Source organism: Heterodontus francisci, chromosome 1 (assembly GCF_036365525.1).
Source record: "Heterodontus francisci isolate sHetFra1 chromosome 1, sHetFra1.hap1, whole genome shotgun sequence".
Taxonomy (NCBI): Eukaryota; Metazoa; Chordata; class Chondrichthyes; order Heterodontiformes; family Heterodontidae; genus Heterodontus; species Heterodontus francisci.
This window is the reverse complement of record NC_090371.1, coordinates 277,433,526-277,451,784: the sequence shown is the minus strand read 5'-3', so window position 1 is coordinate 277,451,784 and position 18,259 is coordinate 277,433,526. Positions and strand designations below refer to the sequence as shown.

The 18,259-nt window shown below is 45.0% G+C and overlaps 1 protein-coding gene across 9 annotated transcripts in view; it reads right to left on the bottom strand.

The window, feature by feature from the left end:
* The window catches only part of ccser1 (coiled-coil serine-rich protein 1), a 1,304,709-nt gene that overhangs the window by 439,150 nt on the left and 847,300 nt on the right, over positions 1 to 18,259 (bottom strand). Inside the window, exon 10 of one of the 9 annotated variants that reach the window (XM_068045936.1) lies at positions 13,427 to 13,661. The exons of the other annotated variants lie outside the window; for them this stretch is intronic. Within the exon in view, the coding sequence (XP_067902037.1) occupies positions 13,427 to 13,661 (235 nt within the window). The remainder of the gene's footprint in view (positions 1 to 13,426; positions 13,662 to 18,259) is intronic. 9 annotated transcript variants of the gene reach the window in all.

Below are 18,259 nucleotides of genomic sequence, written 5' to 3'. Positions count from 1 at the left end.
CTGGCTCCCATGTTAGTAATTACTGTTAACACCTCTCTCTCCTCAAGTATTGTCCCCCTCCTGCAACTCTGTCATCATCTTACTCCTCCTCAAAAAAAAAACAACTCGACTGGCTTTGCAAACTATTACCCCATCTCCAATCTCCCTGTCCCCTCCAAAGCCCTTGACCATGTTTTCATCTCTCAAATCTGTGTCCATCTTTCCAGGAGCTCCATGTCTGTACTCCTTCAATAAGGTTTCTGCCCCTGCCCAAGTACCGAAATGGCTCTTATGGCCAATAATAACACCAATGCGAAATGGCCAATATTAACATTTCACAATGCTTCTGCTCTTCAGCCAATATCCCCCATATCCAAATTTTGCCCTGAATCCCCACAGCTTTGAGTTTAACCAATATGCATTCACATAGAACTTTGTCAAATGCCTCCTGGAAGTTTAGGGACAACCCACCATAAAGCTGAAGCTTGTCACTTCCCCAACTAAGTCAAGGAGGTTGATTAACTGAATTTTCCCTATCAGAATCCATGCAAACTAACGTTTTCTAGGTTATTATATAAATAATCTTCAAGATAACAGTTAATAATTTGTTCAATTATTTTACATGACATTGAAGTAATACTGCTGGGGCTGTGGCTGCCTATTTCTGATTTGTTCCTTTTTTTGAATGGGCACACCAGAGGTTCAGTCACTTTGTCTTCAGTTTCAGATTTATTGCACTGGAGTTTCCCTCCAGGGGCAGGAAACAGTGATCAGGACCCACCCCCAGGGGGAAACAGTCACTCATTGGGATTTTCATGGAAGTGTTGTCTTAATTGGCCTGGAGACAGGTTTGCCCTCCAATTAAGGCTGGTGGGCGGGCTTTTGAAGCTAGAGGGCCAATAAGAGGTCTTCCAGCTTGAGAGGAGCAGCAGGCTATGAAGGAAGGCAAGTAGGAGTGAGGGTGCTTCAACACGGAGATGCCCTCTCTCCAACTTTTTTAAATCTTTAATTAAAAAATGTCTTTTGCAGCCAAGCACTATGGTGGGAGGGGCGAGGTGGGAGGGGTGGGACAATCCCTCTACAGGGAGACCTGTGAATGCTCCTGCATCCAGGCAGGCAGGGAGAGCCTCTAGATCTGCCTGGAGCACTGGCCTCCCGGCCTACCACCAGGTGCCCACCTGCAGGTACCTACACTGGCCCCCGGCACCTGTGGGGAACCTGGAGGCTGACTGGAAAATTCCAGTTGGCCTCCTTTAATTGGCCTCAATTAAGATGTGAATGAGCCCAATCAACTACCCACCACTCCGCCTTTCGACCCCCAATGCTGCCTCCACAAAAATGGCTGAGGGGCGAAATGGAGTCGGGGAACAGACATGCCGGACAGCACCGCCAATTTTAGCTCCTGCTTGCCTCTGACCCCGGCCCTGGGGGTGGGGGAGTGGGGGCAAAAATCCAGCCCATTTCTCGCCTGTTTTAAGATTTGCATTTTATTCATAACAATGTCATCAATATGCCTCGGTTCATTCTATTTAAGAAGAACATGATCTTAGAAATTCGGACCTGCTGATTTGCCCTATAACTGAATGGTGATATCTGAGGTTTCATTGAAATGCAGCTGGCCTGCTGCGAACAGCCTGTTGATGAAGAGAACATCAAGACTGGACTGCTACTTGCGCCACAGCAGACCTCAGGTAAGTGACTGGGAGGGTTGGGGGTGGGGGGAAGGATCAGAAGGTCTCCTCTGGAGAGGGTGCAGAGGAGATTCACCGGGATGTTGCCTGGGCTGGAGCGTTTCAGGTATGAAGAGAGACTGAAAAGGCTAGGGTTGTTTTCCTTAGAGCAGAGAAGGCTGAGGGGAGATATGATTGAGGTATACAAAATTGAGGGGCATTGATAGATTAGATAGGAAGAAACTTTTTCCTTTAGCAGAGGGGTCAATAACCAGGAGGCATAGATTTAAGGTAAGGGGCAGGAGGTTTAGAAGGAAATTGAAGAAAAATTGTTTCACCCAGAGAGTGGTTGGAATCTGGAATGCATTGCCTGAAGAGGTGAGAGAGGCAGGAACCCTCACAACATTTAATAAGCATTTAGATGAGCACTTGAAACGCCATAGCATACAAGGCAATGGGCCAAGTGCTGGAAAATGGAATTAGAATAGTTAGGTGCTTGATGGTCGGCACGGACACGATGTGCCTAAGGGCTTTTTTCTGTGCTCTATAACTCTATGACTATGAGAAGCAGAGGGCAACAGGGTTGGAGGCAGAGGGAGTGGAGAGAAGCAATGGAGTTGGGTGCAGCTACGAACTTTCTTTAATGTGGGGTAGGGAGGAGAACTTAGGTAAGTAACTGCAAAAAACTTATCTTGTACATAGCAGGCAGTCCCAAAATCTGTTTTTACTGAGTGCAGTCAGTGCTGGTTGCCCCATGGGCAAAATAATCTTAAAGCGGGGGTGTCAAATAGGCCCCTTATTTGCATATGTAGAGGGCCTCATGCCTGTGTCAGGCTTAGCCTTTTCAACCTTTAATTGTTTTCTTTTCCCCTCTCAATATGGTGGACGGCATATGTCCAACAGGAAATGCGCGTGCATTGTTATCTGCGAAATTGGGAATTAGTAGACCTGAGAAACAGGAGAATCACAGCTGAATTTAGAGGCCATGGTGTTCGTGGCTTCCATTTTGAATACTTGGGGGAGAAATCATTCAGAATTTAACCGGGAAGATTCAACATTTTAAAAATCTACTCAAGCCATCTGTTAAATGTGCAGTCACATGATATTTTGCTTTCCCTCTCTTCATGTCAATGGCCTAAAGTGTTAAGAATTTGCACACGAATGTTTAACAACTTGTGGTTTATCGGATGGATAGAGGAAAGCTGATGTTTGCATCAACTGCCCTCCTTACAACCAGTGCAAACATTATTGTCTGTCTCTGTGCTCTGATTCACCTTCATAATTTAAACTTCTGGGATAGCCCAAAATCCTTCAGTCGCGATAGAAAAAGAAACTGCCATCTTCCCTCCAAAACGCATTTATTCGCATACTGCACCACCACTTAAGTTCTGGTTCCAGACAGTGTAAATGAATTGCCGCAAATCAGTCGCAAATTTGACCATTCCTTTGGGTGCGGCTTAAATGCTGGATAAGTTCCTCTTAAGTTTTGCATAAAAGACTAAAGCAGCTCAGTCCCTATCTCTTTCATCAAATTTCTCAGTCTTCCTTGACTATTCCCTGAAGGGGGAATGGCAAAAGCTTTTTTGTTTCACAAATCAGGCTGACTGAACCGAGAGTGATGATTAATCCACTACACGCTTTAACAATCAAAGTCTGTTTAAAAGCACAATTGTAGAACTAATCTTCGAATAATACAGATCAGCCCAGAAAGCTTTATTATATTAATTCCATAAATATTCGGAGGCAGACTTCCAACAGACAGACAGATTTTCTTTTCTAATTACATTCTGTGTAATCATGCAGCAGTTCAAACTTTAGAGTCACTGCTGAAAGAAAACACACACAGCTGGGTTAATGACAATCTGAATGTACTTTTTATCTGAAGTGATAAGGATTAAAACTGAGCACAATTTCTTGTAGGAAATAGATCAGTTCTGTAAATCAACATCATCTCAAAATTTCTGTTGAATATTAATGGTAGAAGGCTTATCATATTTGTATGATATTCCTTTGCCCAGGGTTTAACAGAAACTGTCTCAGCCGTGGCTCATTTACATCGTATTTACAGGACAGAAACAGGCCACTCAGCCCATCAGGTCCAAGCTGCTGTTTATGCTCCACACGAGCTTCTGCCCATCCTTATTCATCTAACTCTACCAGAATATCCTACTATTTCTTTCTCTTTCATATGCTTATCAAGTTTCCCTTTAAATTCATCCAATTTATTCACCTCAACGGACTCCTTGATGTAGCCAGTTCCACATTCTAACCACATAATTCAACAGTAAGTTATCAAATCTCTCAAGGCAACTAAAAAAAAAGGGGCTGTTGAAAATAACCAGGAATCCCAAAACTCCACGGGCCATGATCTCAGCAGTTATGCCAGGATTGTATCCATTAGTGCCTCTAGGACCAATACCTCTGGAATCTGTAGGGCGAGTGGGTGTGTACCTAATTTGTACTGGATGAACAGAAGTTTCCTCCAACTAAATATTGGGAAGACTAAAGCCATCGTTTTCAGTCCCTGCTCCAAACTCCATTCCCTAGCTATCAACTCCATTCCTCTCCCTGGCAACAATCTGGGATTAAGCCTGTCTGTTCACAACATTAGTGTCACATCTGACCCCAAAATGAGCTTCCGAACTCATATTTGCATCATCGCTAAGACTGCATATTTCCACCTTCGTAACAACACCTGACTTCATCCCTAATTCAGCTCTTCTGCTGCTGAAACCTTCATTCATGCCTTCGTTACCTCTAGACTTGACTATTCTAATACACTCCTGGCTGGTCTCCCACATTCTACTCTCCGTAAACTTGAGGTCATCCAAAACAATGCTGCCCGTGTCTTAACTTGCACCAGGTCCCGTTCACCTATCATTCCTGTGTTCACTGACCTACATTGGCTCCCGGTCAAGCAATGTCCTGATTTTAAAATCCCTCTGTGGGCTCACCGCTCCCTATCACTGTAATCTCCTCCAGCCCCAAAACCCTCCAAGATATCTGCGCTCCTCTAATTCTCACCTCTTGAGCATCCTTGACTTTAATCACTCCATCATTGGTGACCACGCCTTCAGTTGCCTAGGCCCCAAGCTCTGGAATCCCACCCTACACCTTGCTCTCTTCCTTTAAGACACTCCTTAAAACTTGCCTCTTTGACCAAGCTTTTGGTCATCTGTCCTTTTGTGACTCGGTCTCATACTTTATTTTATAATGCTCTTCGGAAGCGCCTTGGGACATTTTATTAATTTAAAGGTGCTATATAAATGTAAGTTGTTGTTGTTGTTATTGTATAGGACCGCTAAGAGCATGCATCAATGGAGTCCACGTGCCTTATCCAGCCAAAAAGGGCAGCACAAGACTACCATTGGAGAGGATCATTACAAAGGCCTCTGCCCTCAAGACCCCAGCCATCTTCTCTATGCAAGGCGGCCAATTCATTTTTTTAAAAATTACCTTTTTTTCAGGTACGCAGGTAACTGGACTCTCCCAGTGGCACCCACTTGGGACCATATGGAGTTGATGGCACACTCGTCTCCAACTCAGAAGGTTACATAGGATCACATGTATTTACGCCACAGGAACAGGCCAAGCGAGCCAGAAAGGGCGTGGAGGTGCTTATGCTCCACATGAGCCTCATCCCACCCTTCTTCACCTAACTCAATCAACACATGCTTCAAGAATAAATAAAAACAGAAAATGCTGGAAATATTCAGCAGCTCAGCCAGCATCTGTGGAGACAGAAACAGAGTTAACATTTCAGGTCTGTGACCTTTCAACAGAACTGACAACAGTTAGAAATGGAATAGGTTTTACGCAAGTGAAAGGGGGGAGGGTGGAAAGAACAAAAGGAAAAGTTTGCGAAAGAGTGAAGGGCAGGAGAGATTAAATGACCAAAGGTTTCATGGTACAAAGCCAAAGGGAGTGGTAATGGGACAAGTAACGAGACAAAAGATACATCTAGATGATGTGTGAAAGGCAGGTTAGCAGCCGTCCAACGAAAGAAACAAGAAAAAAATGAACCATCAAAAAAAAATGAAACAATATGGGGGCAGGGGTTATGATCTAAAATTGTTCAACTCAATGCAGAGTCCAGAAGGCAGTGAAGTGCCCAGTCAAAAGATGCTGTCATTATCACATTGCTGATGTGGGACCTTGCTGTGCACAAATTGGCTGCCTTGTTTATTACATTACAACAGTGAGTACATTACATAAGTACTTCCTTGGTTATAAGCACTTTGGGACATCTTGAGGGAATAAAAGGCACTATATAAATTCAAATCTTTCTTCAGCACATTAGATTTAACCAGGTGAACACCTCCATTAAATAGCGAATCAAAGAATTTTATGCAAGTATGTTAAGCATTCATTTGCTCACTTTATGCCTAGTCATTTCTAGGCTTATATTGTCCGCATTTTTTCACTATGAGTAAACCAGATATACAACTACATCAACTAAATGCCGTGCAGTGTTGTTATTTTTTTAATGGAATCATTTAAAGAGATAATTACCACATAACGGTCCTAAATGTGAAGTAAAACCCCAATGACAGAATCACTTCTTTCATTACATTATTCATTTTCTGACCACTTAATTAGTTTCATTATTTTTACTCTGTTTTGTATTCCTCTGGTTTCAGCACTCAGTGTTGAAGACCGCCTAAAGTTGCCATGACATTTTCTTTTCTTGCTTAAAAAACCTGCGTCAGCTGTAGCTCAGTTGGTAATCCTTTTGCCTCGAAGTCACAAGATTCTTGGTTCAAGTCCCACTACAGAACCTGAACACAAAAATCAAGGCTGACACTCCAGCGCAGTACTAATGAGTGCTGCACTGTTGGAGGTGTTGTATTTCAGATGAAATGTTAAACCAAGGCCCCACCTGCCTGTTTGGGAGCATGTAAAAGATCTCATGGTGCTATTTTGAAGAAGAGCAGGGGAATCCAAAAGACTTGCAGGTGATAGGTAAATTGGCCATTGTAAATTGCCCCTAGTGTAGGGAGGTGATAGGGAATATGGGATTAGTGTAGGGTTAGTATAAATGGGTGGTTGTTGGTCGGCACAGACTCGGTGGGCCGAAGGGCCTGTTTCAGTGCTGTATCTCTAAATAAAAAAAATAAAAATAAAAATTATCCCTGGTGTCCTGACCAATACTTATCCCTCAATCAGCATTACTAAAAGAGATTATCTGGTCATTATCACATTGCTGTTTGTAGGAGCTTGCCGTGTGCAAATTAGCTGCCGCGCTTCCTACATTACAACAGTGACTACACTTCAAAAGCACTTTGAGGTGTCTGGTGATAATGGAAAGTGTTGTATAAACACAAGTCTTTCTTTGTTAGCTGAGAATGAAAGTCATCTTGGGCAGAAGCATGATTTGGACGATGGTGAAGTGTTAAACGGGCTGCTGATTTGTTATTGTCCAGGACGGATTTCACTCCCGGAGTTACTATTAAACCTTTGCCCCTTGAATGTTCCTTCAATAACAGCAACATTACAATGGCTGGCTTTGGACAGGTAATAAGAGCTGAGAGAGAATTGATTTCCTCAGAACTCCCAACAGGAAAAAGATGTCATGACCACTAAAGTGATCGAAATAATTGGATATTGAACTCTCTGGCCAGAGAAATTAATAGTTGGATATATTTTTCAGTTATACAGACACATAAATGGCAAAAAATATAAACAATACACTTCACAGCTTGGACCAGCTAAAGAAAACAAATTCTACGTGAAGTGGACTCGTCTGAGATTAAGGTAATGTGGCATATGACATTGTGTCTCCACAAAAGACATGTATTCATTCCAATCCTGGATATAAACATCTACTTGTTATTATGGCTGTCACTGTAGGAACAATTTTCCCAATTTAATAGTCCAATTACACAACTGTCTCTGTATTGATGGCTAAATGGCTTCACCTTTGTAACAACATGACATTCATGGTACAATTTGCCTGTGAAAACACCTAACTTGCCAAGGCTTCTTTGGTAGCACTTAACAAACCTGCGACCTCCACCACTTACAAGGATGAGGGCAGCAGGTGTATGAGCACACCATCAGTTCAAGGTCCCCATCCAAGTCATGCACCAGCCTGACGTAGACATATATCGCCATTCCTTCACGGTCGCTGGGTTATAATCCTGGAACCCCCTAACTAACAGCATTATGGGAGCAGCTTCTCCACACAGAGTGCAGCGGTTCATGACAAAGGCCCATCATCACCTTCTCAAGAGCAACTAGGGACGGGCAACAAGTGCCGGCCTTGCTAGTGACACTTACATCCTGAGAATGAAGTTTAAAAGAAGCAAATTTAGGCAAGAACTTCAAGTGCATCTCAAGGATATTCTACAACCGCATTTCAGTTTCACACTGTTGGCTGTTAAACTGTAGCCAGAGCTCAGCAAAAAGCCCTTAAGGTCCAGGACTGCTCTCTGCTAATTAGAAAATGCACCATGGATCTGCAGACCTGCTTTTGCTCAGAACAAATACTTGGCCAGCAATGCAAGTCAGGTCTCCACAGCCCACGACAACAACAACAACAACTTGAATTCACATAGTAAATGTAATGTCGGTAGATGTCTCAAGGTGCTGCACGGGAGCGTGTGCGACATTGCTGTCATTAGATATTAATCTGAAATTAGTAGTTATTGTCTGACAATACCCCAAGTTTCCAGCTCAGTGGTGGCATTATTGTTGTTGCTAGGAAACTTGTGATTTGGCACAGAATTTTCTCTGAGAGATGGATGATGGTGTTGCAAATGTTGTGCTCGATCAAGGTAAGGGATGTTAATCCTGCACGTCAACACAAAGTGATGTGAACATCTGGAGCTCTCTCCCCAGAAAGCTGTTAATACTGGGAGTCAGCTGAAAATTTCAAAACTGAGATTGTTAGCTTTTTGTTAGGCGAGGTATGAAGGGTTATAGTACCAAGGTGGATAGATGGAGTTAAGTTACAGATCAGCCATCGCCTAATTGAATGTTGGAACAGACAGTCATGAAGACCCCCACCTGCCAAGAATGAGGCATATTAATTTTGTCATATGAACATCAATTTTAAACTGTGGCTGGAGTGAAGCGATGACTTGTTACAAGAGACCAGCAGTGGCTGGAAGAACATTTGCATACTAAGAGACAGTGCTTGGAGAGACAAAAGAACTGTTCACTTATTCAAATAACAGAGACTGGGCTGGGCAATGGTGATCCACATCTTGTTAGGGTGGGAGACAGCACTACACCACCACCACCACCACCGCCCCCACCCCCCACCACCCCTCACTCTCACCACTGAGAGCTTTGGAATCCACAAAAGACGCAGGAGAGTTTGTTGAACAATCTTAGTCACATGACTAACCTGCTGGCCAACTTGGAGGTTTGGATTGTGTGCATGGGACAGTTTGAATTCAGACTGCAGAGTGCAACTCAACCTGGAAAAAGGGAGCTCCTCTCCTGGCTGGCGCTCTCTCGCTTTCTCACAAGCCTCTGGACCCACTGAAGACACATAAACCTCAAGAGAGAAAAGACTCCTACATTGAAACAAGTTAAAGCTTGCACTGGACTCCAACGAACAGCAAGACTCACCAGCAAACAAAGACTCAATATCAAACTCAAAGGACTATAATTACCAGATATTGCCTCAAACCTTTCCCCTTTATTCCTTCTACTTTTACTGTCTCTGTCTGCTTGTGTGTTCATCGCGTATGCATGCTGGCACGGTCACACCGCATATTGGTCATCATTAACCGAATTAGAGTTTAAGGTTAATAAACTTCCACCTTTCTTGTTTAAATCTAAGAAAACCTGTCTGATTTCTCTGCCTTACAATTGGAGAGCAGTGAACAAGGATTCACTGAGTAGGAGCTAAAAACACGGTGTTTTAATATTAAATCCTGTGACTGTTAAACCATGCAAAGGCTGAGAGGGAACCCCTGGACCCCTTTCTCACCTGGTCACAACAGAAATTTGGGGGCTAGTGTCCTGGATTTGACCCACAGACAAACGAGGAAATTGGAAGTGGGAAGTCAAATTGATCCCAAACAAAAAGAGAAATGATTTCAATACAGGTTTTCTTGTGGTTCTGTGTGCTAGAATACGAACATGTCTGCGACTGAAGCTAGTAGCTCCCCAAGCCATAGTGAAGTAACTTGGGACAAGTTAAAAGCACTGTCTATGGAGGAATTGAGGAAAATGGCTGAGCAGTGTGGGATCACTGTACATGGCAAGGCTAGGAAGTCTGAACTCCTAAGACTAGTGGCCAACCATTTTTCCCCTGAATCTGAAGAAGCAGAATTAGACTCCGAGAGGGTATTGCTAGCAAAGCTACAATTGGAACAGAGGAAACTTGAATTAGAAGACAGGGAAAGAAAAAAAGAAAGAGAGGGACAGGAGAGAGAGTGAAGGAGCCTTCCAGAAGGAACACAAAGAAAAAGAGAGGAGAGAGAGAGAGAGAGCAAGAAAGGAGAGAAAGCAAGAGCCTTCCAGAAGGAATGCAAAGAGAGAGAGGCATCACAGTGGAGGTGGATGTGGAGGTTGGTGGGGTGGAAAGTGAGGACAAGGGGAACCCTGTCGCAGTTCCCAGAATATCTAGAGGATCATAGAACATAGAACAGTACAGCACAGTACAGGCCCTTCGGCCCACGACGTTGTGCTGAACCTTTAACCTACTCTAAGATCAAACTATCTACCTACCCTTCATTCTACTATCATCCATGTACCTATCCAAGAGTCGCTTAAATGCCCCTAATGTAACTGCTTCTACCACCACTGCTGGCAGCGCATTTCACGCACCCACCACTCTCTGTGTAAAGAACCTACCTCTGACATCTCCCCGAAACCTTCCTCCAATCACCTTAAAATTATGCCCCCTGGTGATAGCCCTTTCCACCCTGGGAAAAAGTCTCTGACTATCCACTCTATCTATGCCTCTCATCATCTTGTACCCCTCTATCAAGTCACCTCTCATCCTTCTTCGCTCCAATGAGAAAAGCCCTAGCTCCCTCAATCTTTCTTCGTAGGACATGCCCTCCAGTCCAGGCAGCATCCTGGTAAATCTCCTCTGCACCCTCTCTAAAGCTTCCACATCCTTCCTATAATGAGGCGACCAGAACTGAACACAATATTCCAAGTGTGGTCGAACCAGGGCCTTAGAGAGCTACAGCATAACCTCGCGGCTCTTAAACTCAATCCCCCTGTTAATGAAAGCCAACACACCATACGCCTTCTTAACAACCCTATCAACTTGGGTGGCAACTTTGAGCGATCTATGGACATGGACCCCAAGATCCCTCTGTTCCTCCACACTACCAAGAATCCTGTCTTTAAGCCTGTATTCCGCATTCAAATTCGACCTTCGAAAATGAATCACTTCACACTTTTCCAGGTTGAACTCCATCTGCCACTTCTCAGCCCAGCTCTGCATCCTGTCAATGTCCCGTTGCAACCTACAACAGCCTTCCAAACTATCCACAACTCCAGCAACCTTCGTGTCATCGGCAAACTTGCTAACCCAGCCTTCCACTTCCTCATCCAAGTCATTTATAAAAATCACAAAGAGCAGAGGTCCCAGAACAGATCCTTGTGGAACACCACTGGTCACCGAGCTCCATGCTGAATACTTTCCATCTACTACCACCCTCTGACTTCTATGGGCTAGCCAATTTTGTATCCAGACAGCCAACTTTCCCTGAACCCCATGCCTCCTTACTTTCTGAATGAGCCTACCATGGGGAACCTTATCAAACGCCTTTCTAAAATCCATATACACCACATCCACTGCTCTTCCTTCATCAATGTGTTTTGTCACATCTTCAAAGAATTCAATAAGGCTTGTGAGGCATGACCTGCCCCTCACAAAGCCATGCTGACTGTCTCTAATTAAACCATGCTTTTCCAAATAATCATAAATCCTGTCTCTCAGAATCCTCTCCAATAATTTGCCCACTACCGACGTAAGACTGACTGGTCTATTATTCCCAGGGTTATCCCGATTCCCTTTCTTGAACAAGGGAACAACATTTGCCACCCTCCAATCATCCGGTACTACTCCAGTGGACAGTGAGGATGCAAAGATCATCACCAAAGGCGCTTCCCGTAATATCCTTGGGAATATCCCGTCTGGCCCCGGGGGCTTATCTGTCCTCATATCATTCAAAATTTCCAGCACATCCTCCCTCTTAACCTCAACCTGTTCGAGCATATCAGCTTGTTCCACGCTGTCCTCACAGACGACCAGGTCCCTCTCACTAGTGAATACTGAAGCAAAGTATTCATTTAAGACCTCCCCTACCTCCTCCGACTCCAGGCACAAGTTCCCTCCACTATCCCTGATCGGCCCTACCCTCACTCTGGCCATCCCCTTGTTCCTCACATAAGTGTAGAACGCCTTGGGATTTTCCTTAATCCTACCCGCCAAGACTTTTTCATGTCCCCTTCTAGCTCTCCTAAGTCCATTCTTCAGTTCCTTCCTGGCTACCTTGTAACCCTCTAGAGCCCTGTCTGATCCTTGCTTCCTCAACCTTAAGTAAGCTTCCTTCTTCCTCTTGACGAGCTGTTCCACATCTCTTGTCATCCAAGGTTCCTTCACCCTACCACCCCTTCCCTGCCTCATCGGGACAAACCTATCCAGCAGTTGCAGCAAGTGCTCCCTAAACAACCTCTACATTTCTGTCGTGCTCCTCCTCCATTTCAGTCACCTCCAGCGTGATGCCATCAACAAACACATCTTCCCCTCCCCTGTCAGCATTCCGAAGGAATCATTCCCTCCGTGACACCCTGGTCTACTCTTCCATTACCCCCGTTACCTCATCCCCTTCCCACGGCACCTTTCCATGCAATTATAGGAGGTGTAATACCCGTCCTTTTACCTTCTCTCTCCTCACTATCCAAGACCCCAAACACTCCTTTCAGGCGAAGCAACAATTGACTTGTACTTCTTTCAATTTAGTATACTGTATTCGCTGCTCACAATGCAGTCTCCTCTACATTGGGGATACCAAATGCAGATCAGGTGACCGCTTTGCTGAACACCTCCGCTCAGTCCGAAAGCATGACCCCGAGCTTCCAGTTCCTTGACATTTCAACACTCCCCCCGCTCTCACGCCAACATTTCTGTCTTTGGCCTGCTCCAGTGTTCCAGTGAACATCAACACAAGCTCGAGAAACAGCACCTGATCTTTCGATTAGGCACTCTACAGCCTTGCAGACTGAACATTGAGTTGAATAACTTCAGAGCATGACTGGCCTTTTATTAATATTTTCTTTTTTAACCATGTGCCTGCTTTTCATGTAGTCAGAGCTGCTTATTATTCCACTATTAACAGTCTCTCTGGACTAATGCTTTGCCTTTCACCACAAGCATTAACACACGCTTTGCCTTTGGCCCAGGACAGCTTTGTTATTTAATCTCTCCCGCCCTATCAAACACCTTCCCCTTTGTCAAAAAGCAATTACTGCAGATGCTGGAAATCTGAAATAAAAACAAGAAATGCTGGAAATACTCAACAGGTCTGGCAGCATTTGTGGAGAGAGAGAAGCAGAGTTAACCTTTCAGGTCAATGACCCTTCATCAGAACCTTCCCCTTTGTTCTCTTCCCCCATCCCCCTCCCCTTCACTGGCTTAAAACCTAATTCGTTTCTGATCTTTGCCAGTTCTGATGAAAGGTCACAGACCTTTGCTTCTCTCGCCACAGGTGCCGCCAGACCTGCTGAGTATTTCCAGCACTTTTTGTTTTAACCATCCAAGAAACAGCTGTTTCAAACAAAGAGATGGACGCATGACCTACCTGCAGGCCAGACTGGGGTTTTTTTAGAATTGTGCCTCAGAAAGGTAACAGACTGCAACTGGACTGGAAGAAAAGTCTTGCTCTCTCTCTCTGTCTCTCCAGCAAAGTTCCAGGGAACCCCCGGTGGCATCTTCGACTTTAAGACTGCAGACAAAGCCCCTCTTTGGCCTTCTGGTACCAGAAAAACAAGTCTGGAATTGTGCACGTGGCTCCAGCGAGGATTCCCAGACCTTAACTTCAATCAAGGACATTACATCAAAGACACAATGGACAGTATGTGTATTCCATTTATTACAAACTATACTTCAACCCCCCCCAAAAAAAATGTCTTCCCCTCTGTATCTATTTGTGTGTGTGTGCCTCTCGCATGCGTGCAAGCATGGTTGCATCGCGTATTTTAGTAATTGTAACCGGGTTAGAGTGATAAGGCCAATAAACACACCTTTCTTGTTTAAACCTAAGAAAACCTGTCTGACTGGTTCATTTGCAATTGTAATGAGAGTGCAGCGAGCAAGGGCCCACTGAGTTGGTTAGTTTTAAAAGATAAACCCTGTTGCGGCCAAACAAGAGAAGGGGCAAGAGGGGAGCCTGAGACCCTTCCTCACCTGATGGTAATAGTAGCAATTATCAATGAAAATTAATGGGTTGATACCTATGTTAAAAATGGTGCACATGGGAATAATGCAAGAGAGTGTTAAGCAGTGCAACATTCAGAGGTTCCACTCTCGTGTTGGGTCAAGCATTTATATGTTTCCCAGGTCTGTTACAGAACAAACAGATGCAAAACTTGCTCTGACCTGACAACAGATTTCAAAACTACCTGATTAAAAAAACAAAATACTGCAGTTGCTGGAAATCTGAAATAAAAACAGGAAGTGCTGGAAATATTCAGCAGGTCTGGCAGCATCTGTGGAGAGAGAAGCAGAGTTAACATTTCAGGTTGATGACCTTTCCTCAGAACTAGGAAAAGTTAGAGATGTGAAGGTTTTGAGCAAGTACTGAGGCAGGGAAAGGCTGACTCGATGTTGATTCCGGAAGGCTGTGAAGTGCCTAATCGAGTTTGGTTAGACCCTTTACAGCCTTCCAGACTTAATGTTGAGTTTAACAATTTCAGGTCACAACTCCTGCCCCCATTTTTTGGATGGCAGCTATTGGTGAAGATTCTTCTATTCCCACATATCTTTTGCTTCTTTACTTGTCCCATTAACACTTCCTTTTGCCTTGAACCATCGTCCCTTTTGTTCTTTCCTCCTCTCTCTCTGCATTTGCTGGAAACCTGCTACATGTCTAACTTTTCCAGTTCTGATGAAAGGTCATCAACCTGTTGAGTATTTCCAGCATTTTTTGCTTTCTTCTCAAAAACCTACCCAACTTCAGAGAAACATCCTGTATCAGTGTAACAATTTCCACGTCAACATCCCTATACATACTGATGCAACAGCTAATGTAGTCCTAAACTTCACTATTATTGTCTAACCATTCAGTACGTTGTTTTATGCTCAAGGCAGTCCTTTACAAGTTGATCATGGTGGGCATTATCTCAACGATAAAGGCCAAAATACAATAAAAGATTAACATGCTAATCCTGGGTATTCATACAAAGGGCAGGGAAACCTAAAACTCACTCCCCTAAAAAGCAATGTGGCAACTGAATGGAAAGATTTCGCCACATACCCTTTCAGAGATGTATCTAATTTAAATTGTCGCTGCCTTACACTCTTTAAAACTTACCTCTTTGAACATGTTTTTGGATACCTATCCTAATGTATCCTTCTCTGGCTGTTTTTTGTCTGATTACATTCCTGTGAAGCATCCTGGGACATTTTTATCATGATAAAGGCACTAAATCAAGGCTGCGTTTGCTGACAATGCTACCACTAGGTGGCGCTGCAGTGGAACATGCACAAATGCAGCATCCGCTGCTCAAATCATCACACGAAGGCAACCTAACCTGAACACATGGCAGCACAGAATGGTGGGAGGGAGAGAGCGAACGAGCGGGCCGGGAACGGGGGGGGGGGGGAGTGGAGCGGTCCGGGGCCAGGTGGGGGAGAGTGGAGTGGGCCAAGGACGGGTGGGGTGGGGGGGGTGTGGAGCGGGTCGGGGACGGGGGCGAGCGAGCGAGCGGGCCGGGTACAGGGGTGGGGGGGGAGCGGAGCGACCGGAGAGAGCAGCGGGGGCGGGGAGGGCGGCGGAGCGGCCGGAGAGAACAGCGAGGTGGGGGGAGTGGAGCGGCCAGAGAGAGCAGTGAAGTGGGGGAGCGGAGCAGCCGAAAGTGCGGAGCGGCCGGAGAAAGCAGCGAGGGGGGGAGCAGTGCAGCCAGAGAGAGCAGTGAGGGGGGAGCGGAGTGGCTGGAGAGAGCAGTGAGGGGGGGAGCAGAGTGGCTGGAGAGAGCAGTGAGGGGGGGGGAGCGGAGCAGCCGGAGACAGCAGTGGGGGGGTGGAGCGGCCGGAGAGGGCAGCGAGGGGGGGGGGACTGGGGCGGTCGGAGAGAGCTGCGAGGGGGGGGGAGCGGCCGGAGAGGGCAGCGAGGGGGGGGGGGACTGGAGCGGCCGGAGAGAGCAGCGAGGGGGGTGGGGAGTGGAGCGGCCGGAGAGAGCAGCGAGGGGGGTGAGCGGCCAAAGAGTGGAGCGGCTGAGGAGAGCAGCGATGGGTGGGGGGGGAGCGGAGCTTGACGCATGGGTGAATACCCGTTAGCGTTGAATTGCTGTAAGCGTAAAGCGCATGCGCAGAGGCTGACCAGGCGCGTTGCCTGAAAATGCACAGGTCATGCGATGACGTCATCGGCGCATGCGCTAACCAGCCCTGGCAAGTCGGAACACAGCGCACGCGCAGAGAGCAGGAGACCGTCTGCGCATGTGCTTGGCGCAGCCTGATGACGTCAGTGGCCGGCTGCATTGTCAGGAATCACTTTGCTATATAGATGCAAGTTCTTGTTGATTTGTCTCCTTCCAAGAGAGGCCTTCGGAAAATACAGGGCATGAATAATTTAATCGTTTGAGAGTTACTTTAGCCAAATGTTTGAAGTTTTTGCATTTACTGTCAGAGGAATAAAACTGGACACCAAAATCCTATGGGATAAATGTTTGTCTTCACTACCTGTAATCTGGCGGAGCAGATATTCCACCTTGGATAGTATCTGCCCATATTTGATTCAACGTAATGGCAATCGGGTGGGTTCTACAACAGGTGGTAGACACAGTCCGCTAGCTTACTGCCCAGGCTATGTCCACAAGCCACTTACAACTTATCAAATTTCATCATGTATGATGCACATCAATAATGCTTTTTCATAAACATTCAATATGAAGCGTTCTAGTGATAAACTGGTGCTGTCAAACATTTATAGAATCATACAGCACAGAAGGTGGCCATTCAGCCCATCCGCTCTGTGTCAGCTGTTTGAAAAAGTTGCCCAATTAGTCCTACTTTGCTGCTTTTTCCCCATCACCTTGCAAATTTTTCCTCTCCCAATATGTATCCAGTTCCCTTTTGAAAGTTACCATTGAATCTACTTCCACCACCCTTTCAGGCAGTGCATTCCAGCTCATCATAACTCGCGATGTAAAAAGAAAATCTCATCTCCCCTCTGATTCTTTTGCGAATTACCTTATTATCTATGTCCTCTGATTTCTGACCTTCATGCTGGTGGAAACTGTTTCTCCATCTATACTGCATCAAAACCCTTTATCATTTTCCCTTCACCTTCTCTGCTCTCAAGAGATCAATCTCAGCTTCTTTGGTCTCTCCACATAACAAAAAAGACAAAGAAGAAAAACATTATCTGAAAAAATCCGACAGTGCAAAGGAAAGTATTTGATAAAAGTAAGAAGATGGAAACCAAGAAACTTGACATTGTTTTCTGATTGATTCAACTATATTCTACAGCAGCTGGAGTGAATTACAGAGAGTTAAAGAGCTGCTCTATAATTACAATACCAGTGTTACTACTGGTCCATGGGAAAATTTATTGATGGACACTGCAGATCTAAATCATGCTTTTATTGTGAATTAGGGTTATCATTACCATCTGATGAGAAATATGTCTGATAATCAATCTGCTGACTGCAAACGCCACAAGCCGAGCTTGTTATCACATCATTGCACAATTGTGTCCAGTAAAACTCTCTGCCAATTTACAGTGCATATTAAAACAAGGAGACATTTCAACCAGCTGCGGATTAATGCATTACGTGGTGTTTTGAAACCAAGAAAGTATTTAGCTTACAGACCATGGGAGGATAATGCTTTGTTGCCATTTCACACTCCCCTATTGTACTGTTTGCACTCCATCTTACTGTTCGCATCTGGAAAGCGTACGAGGTTTAATAGCACTTGGGTACTGGCTGCCCTGGAAATCCCTTGGTTAGCAATTGAGCAAGTGTTTTGTTACTCTCAATAGTGTCACCTTATGGGAATATCACAGGCAGTGTTCATGACCCAGGAACAACAATATCTGTACAGTTACAAGATGCCTCTAATATGACAGAACATCTTGGTTTGCCAAGGTAATTCAGAAGCACAACAAGAATTGTGAGCAGAGTTAAGGGGAAAATGACCGAGGGCAAGAGTGAAGAGATACATTTTAAGGAGAGGGCAATAACTAAGTGGGATATTGGATGGTATAGGATGCGAGTGGAGCAGTTCTGGATGAATTGGAGTTTCTGTGGACTTTAGCTTGCAAGGTCAGCAAGGAAAGTTTCACAGAAATTGAGCCTGCATGTGACAAAAGCAATGACGAAGGTTTTGATGATGGTGAGGTAGGGGCAGAGGTGAGCATCATTGTGGAGCTGGAATTAGGCCATGTTGGTGATGGACCAGATGTGGATGCTCA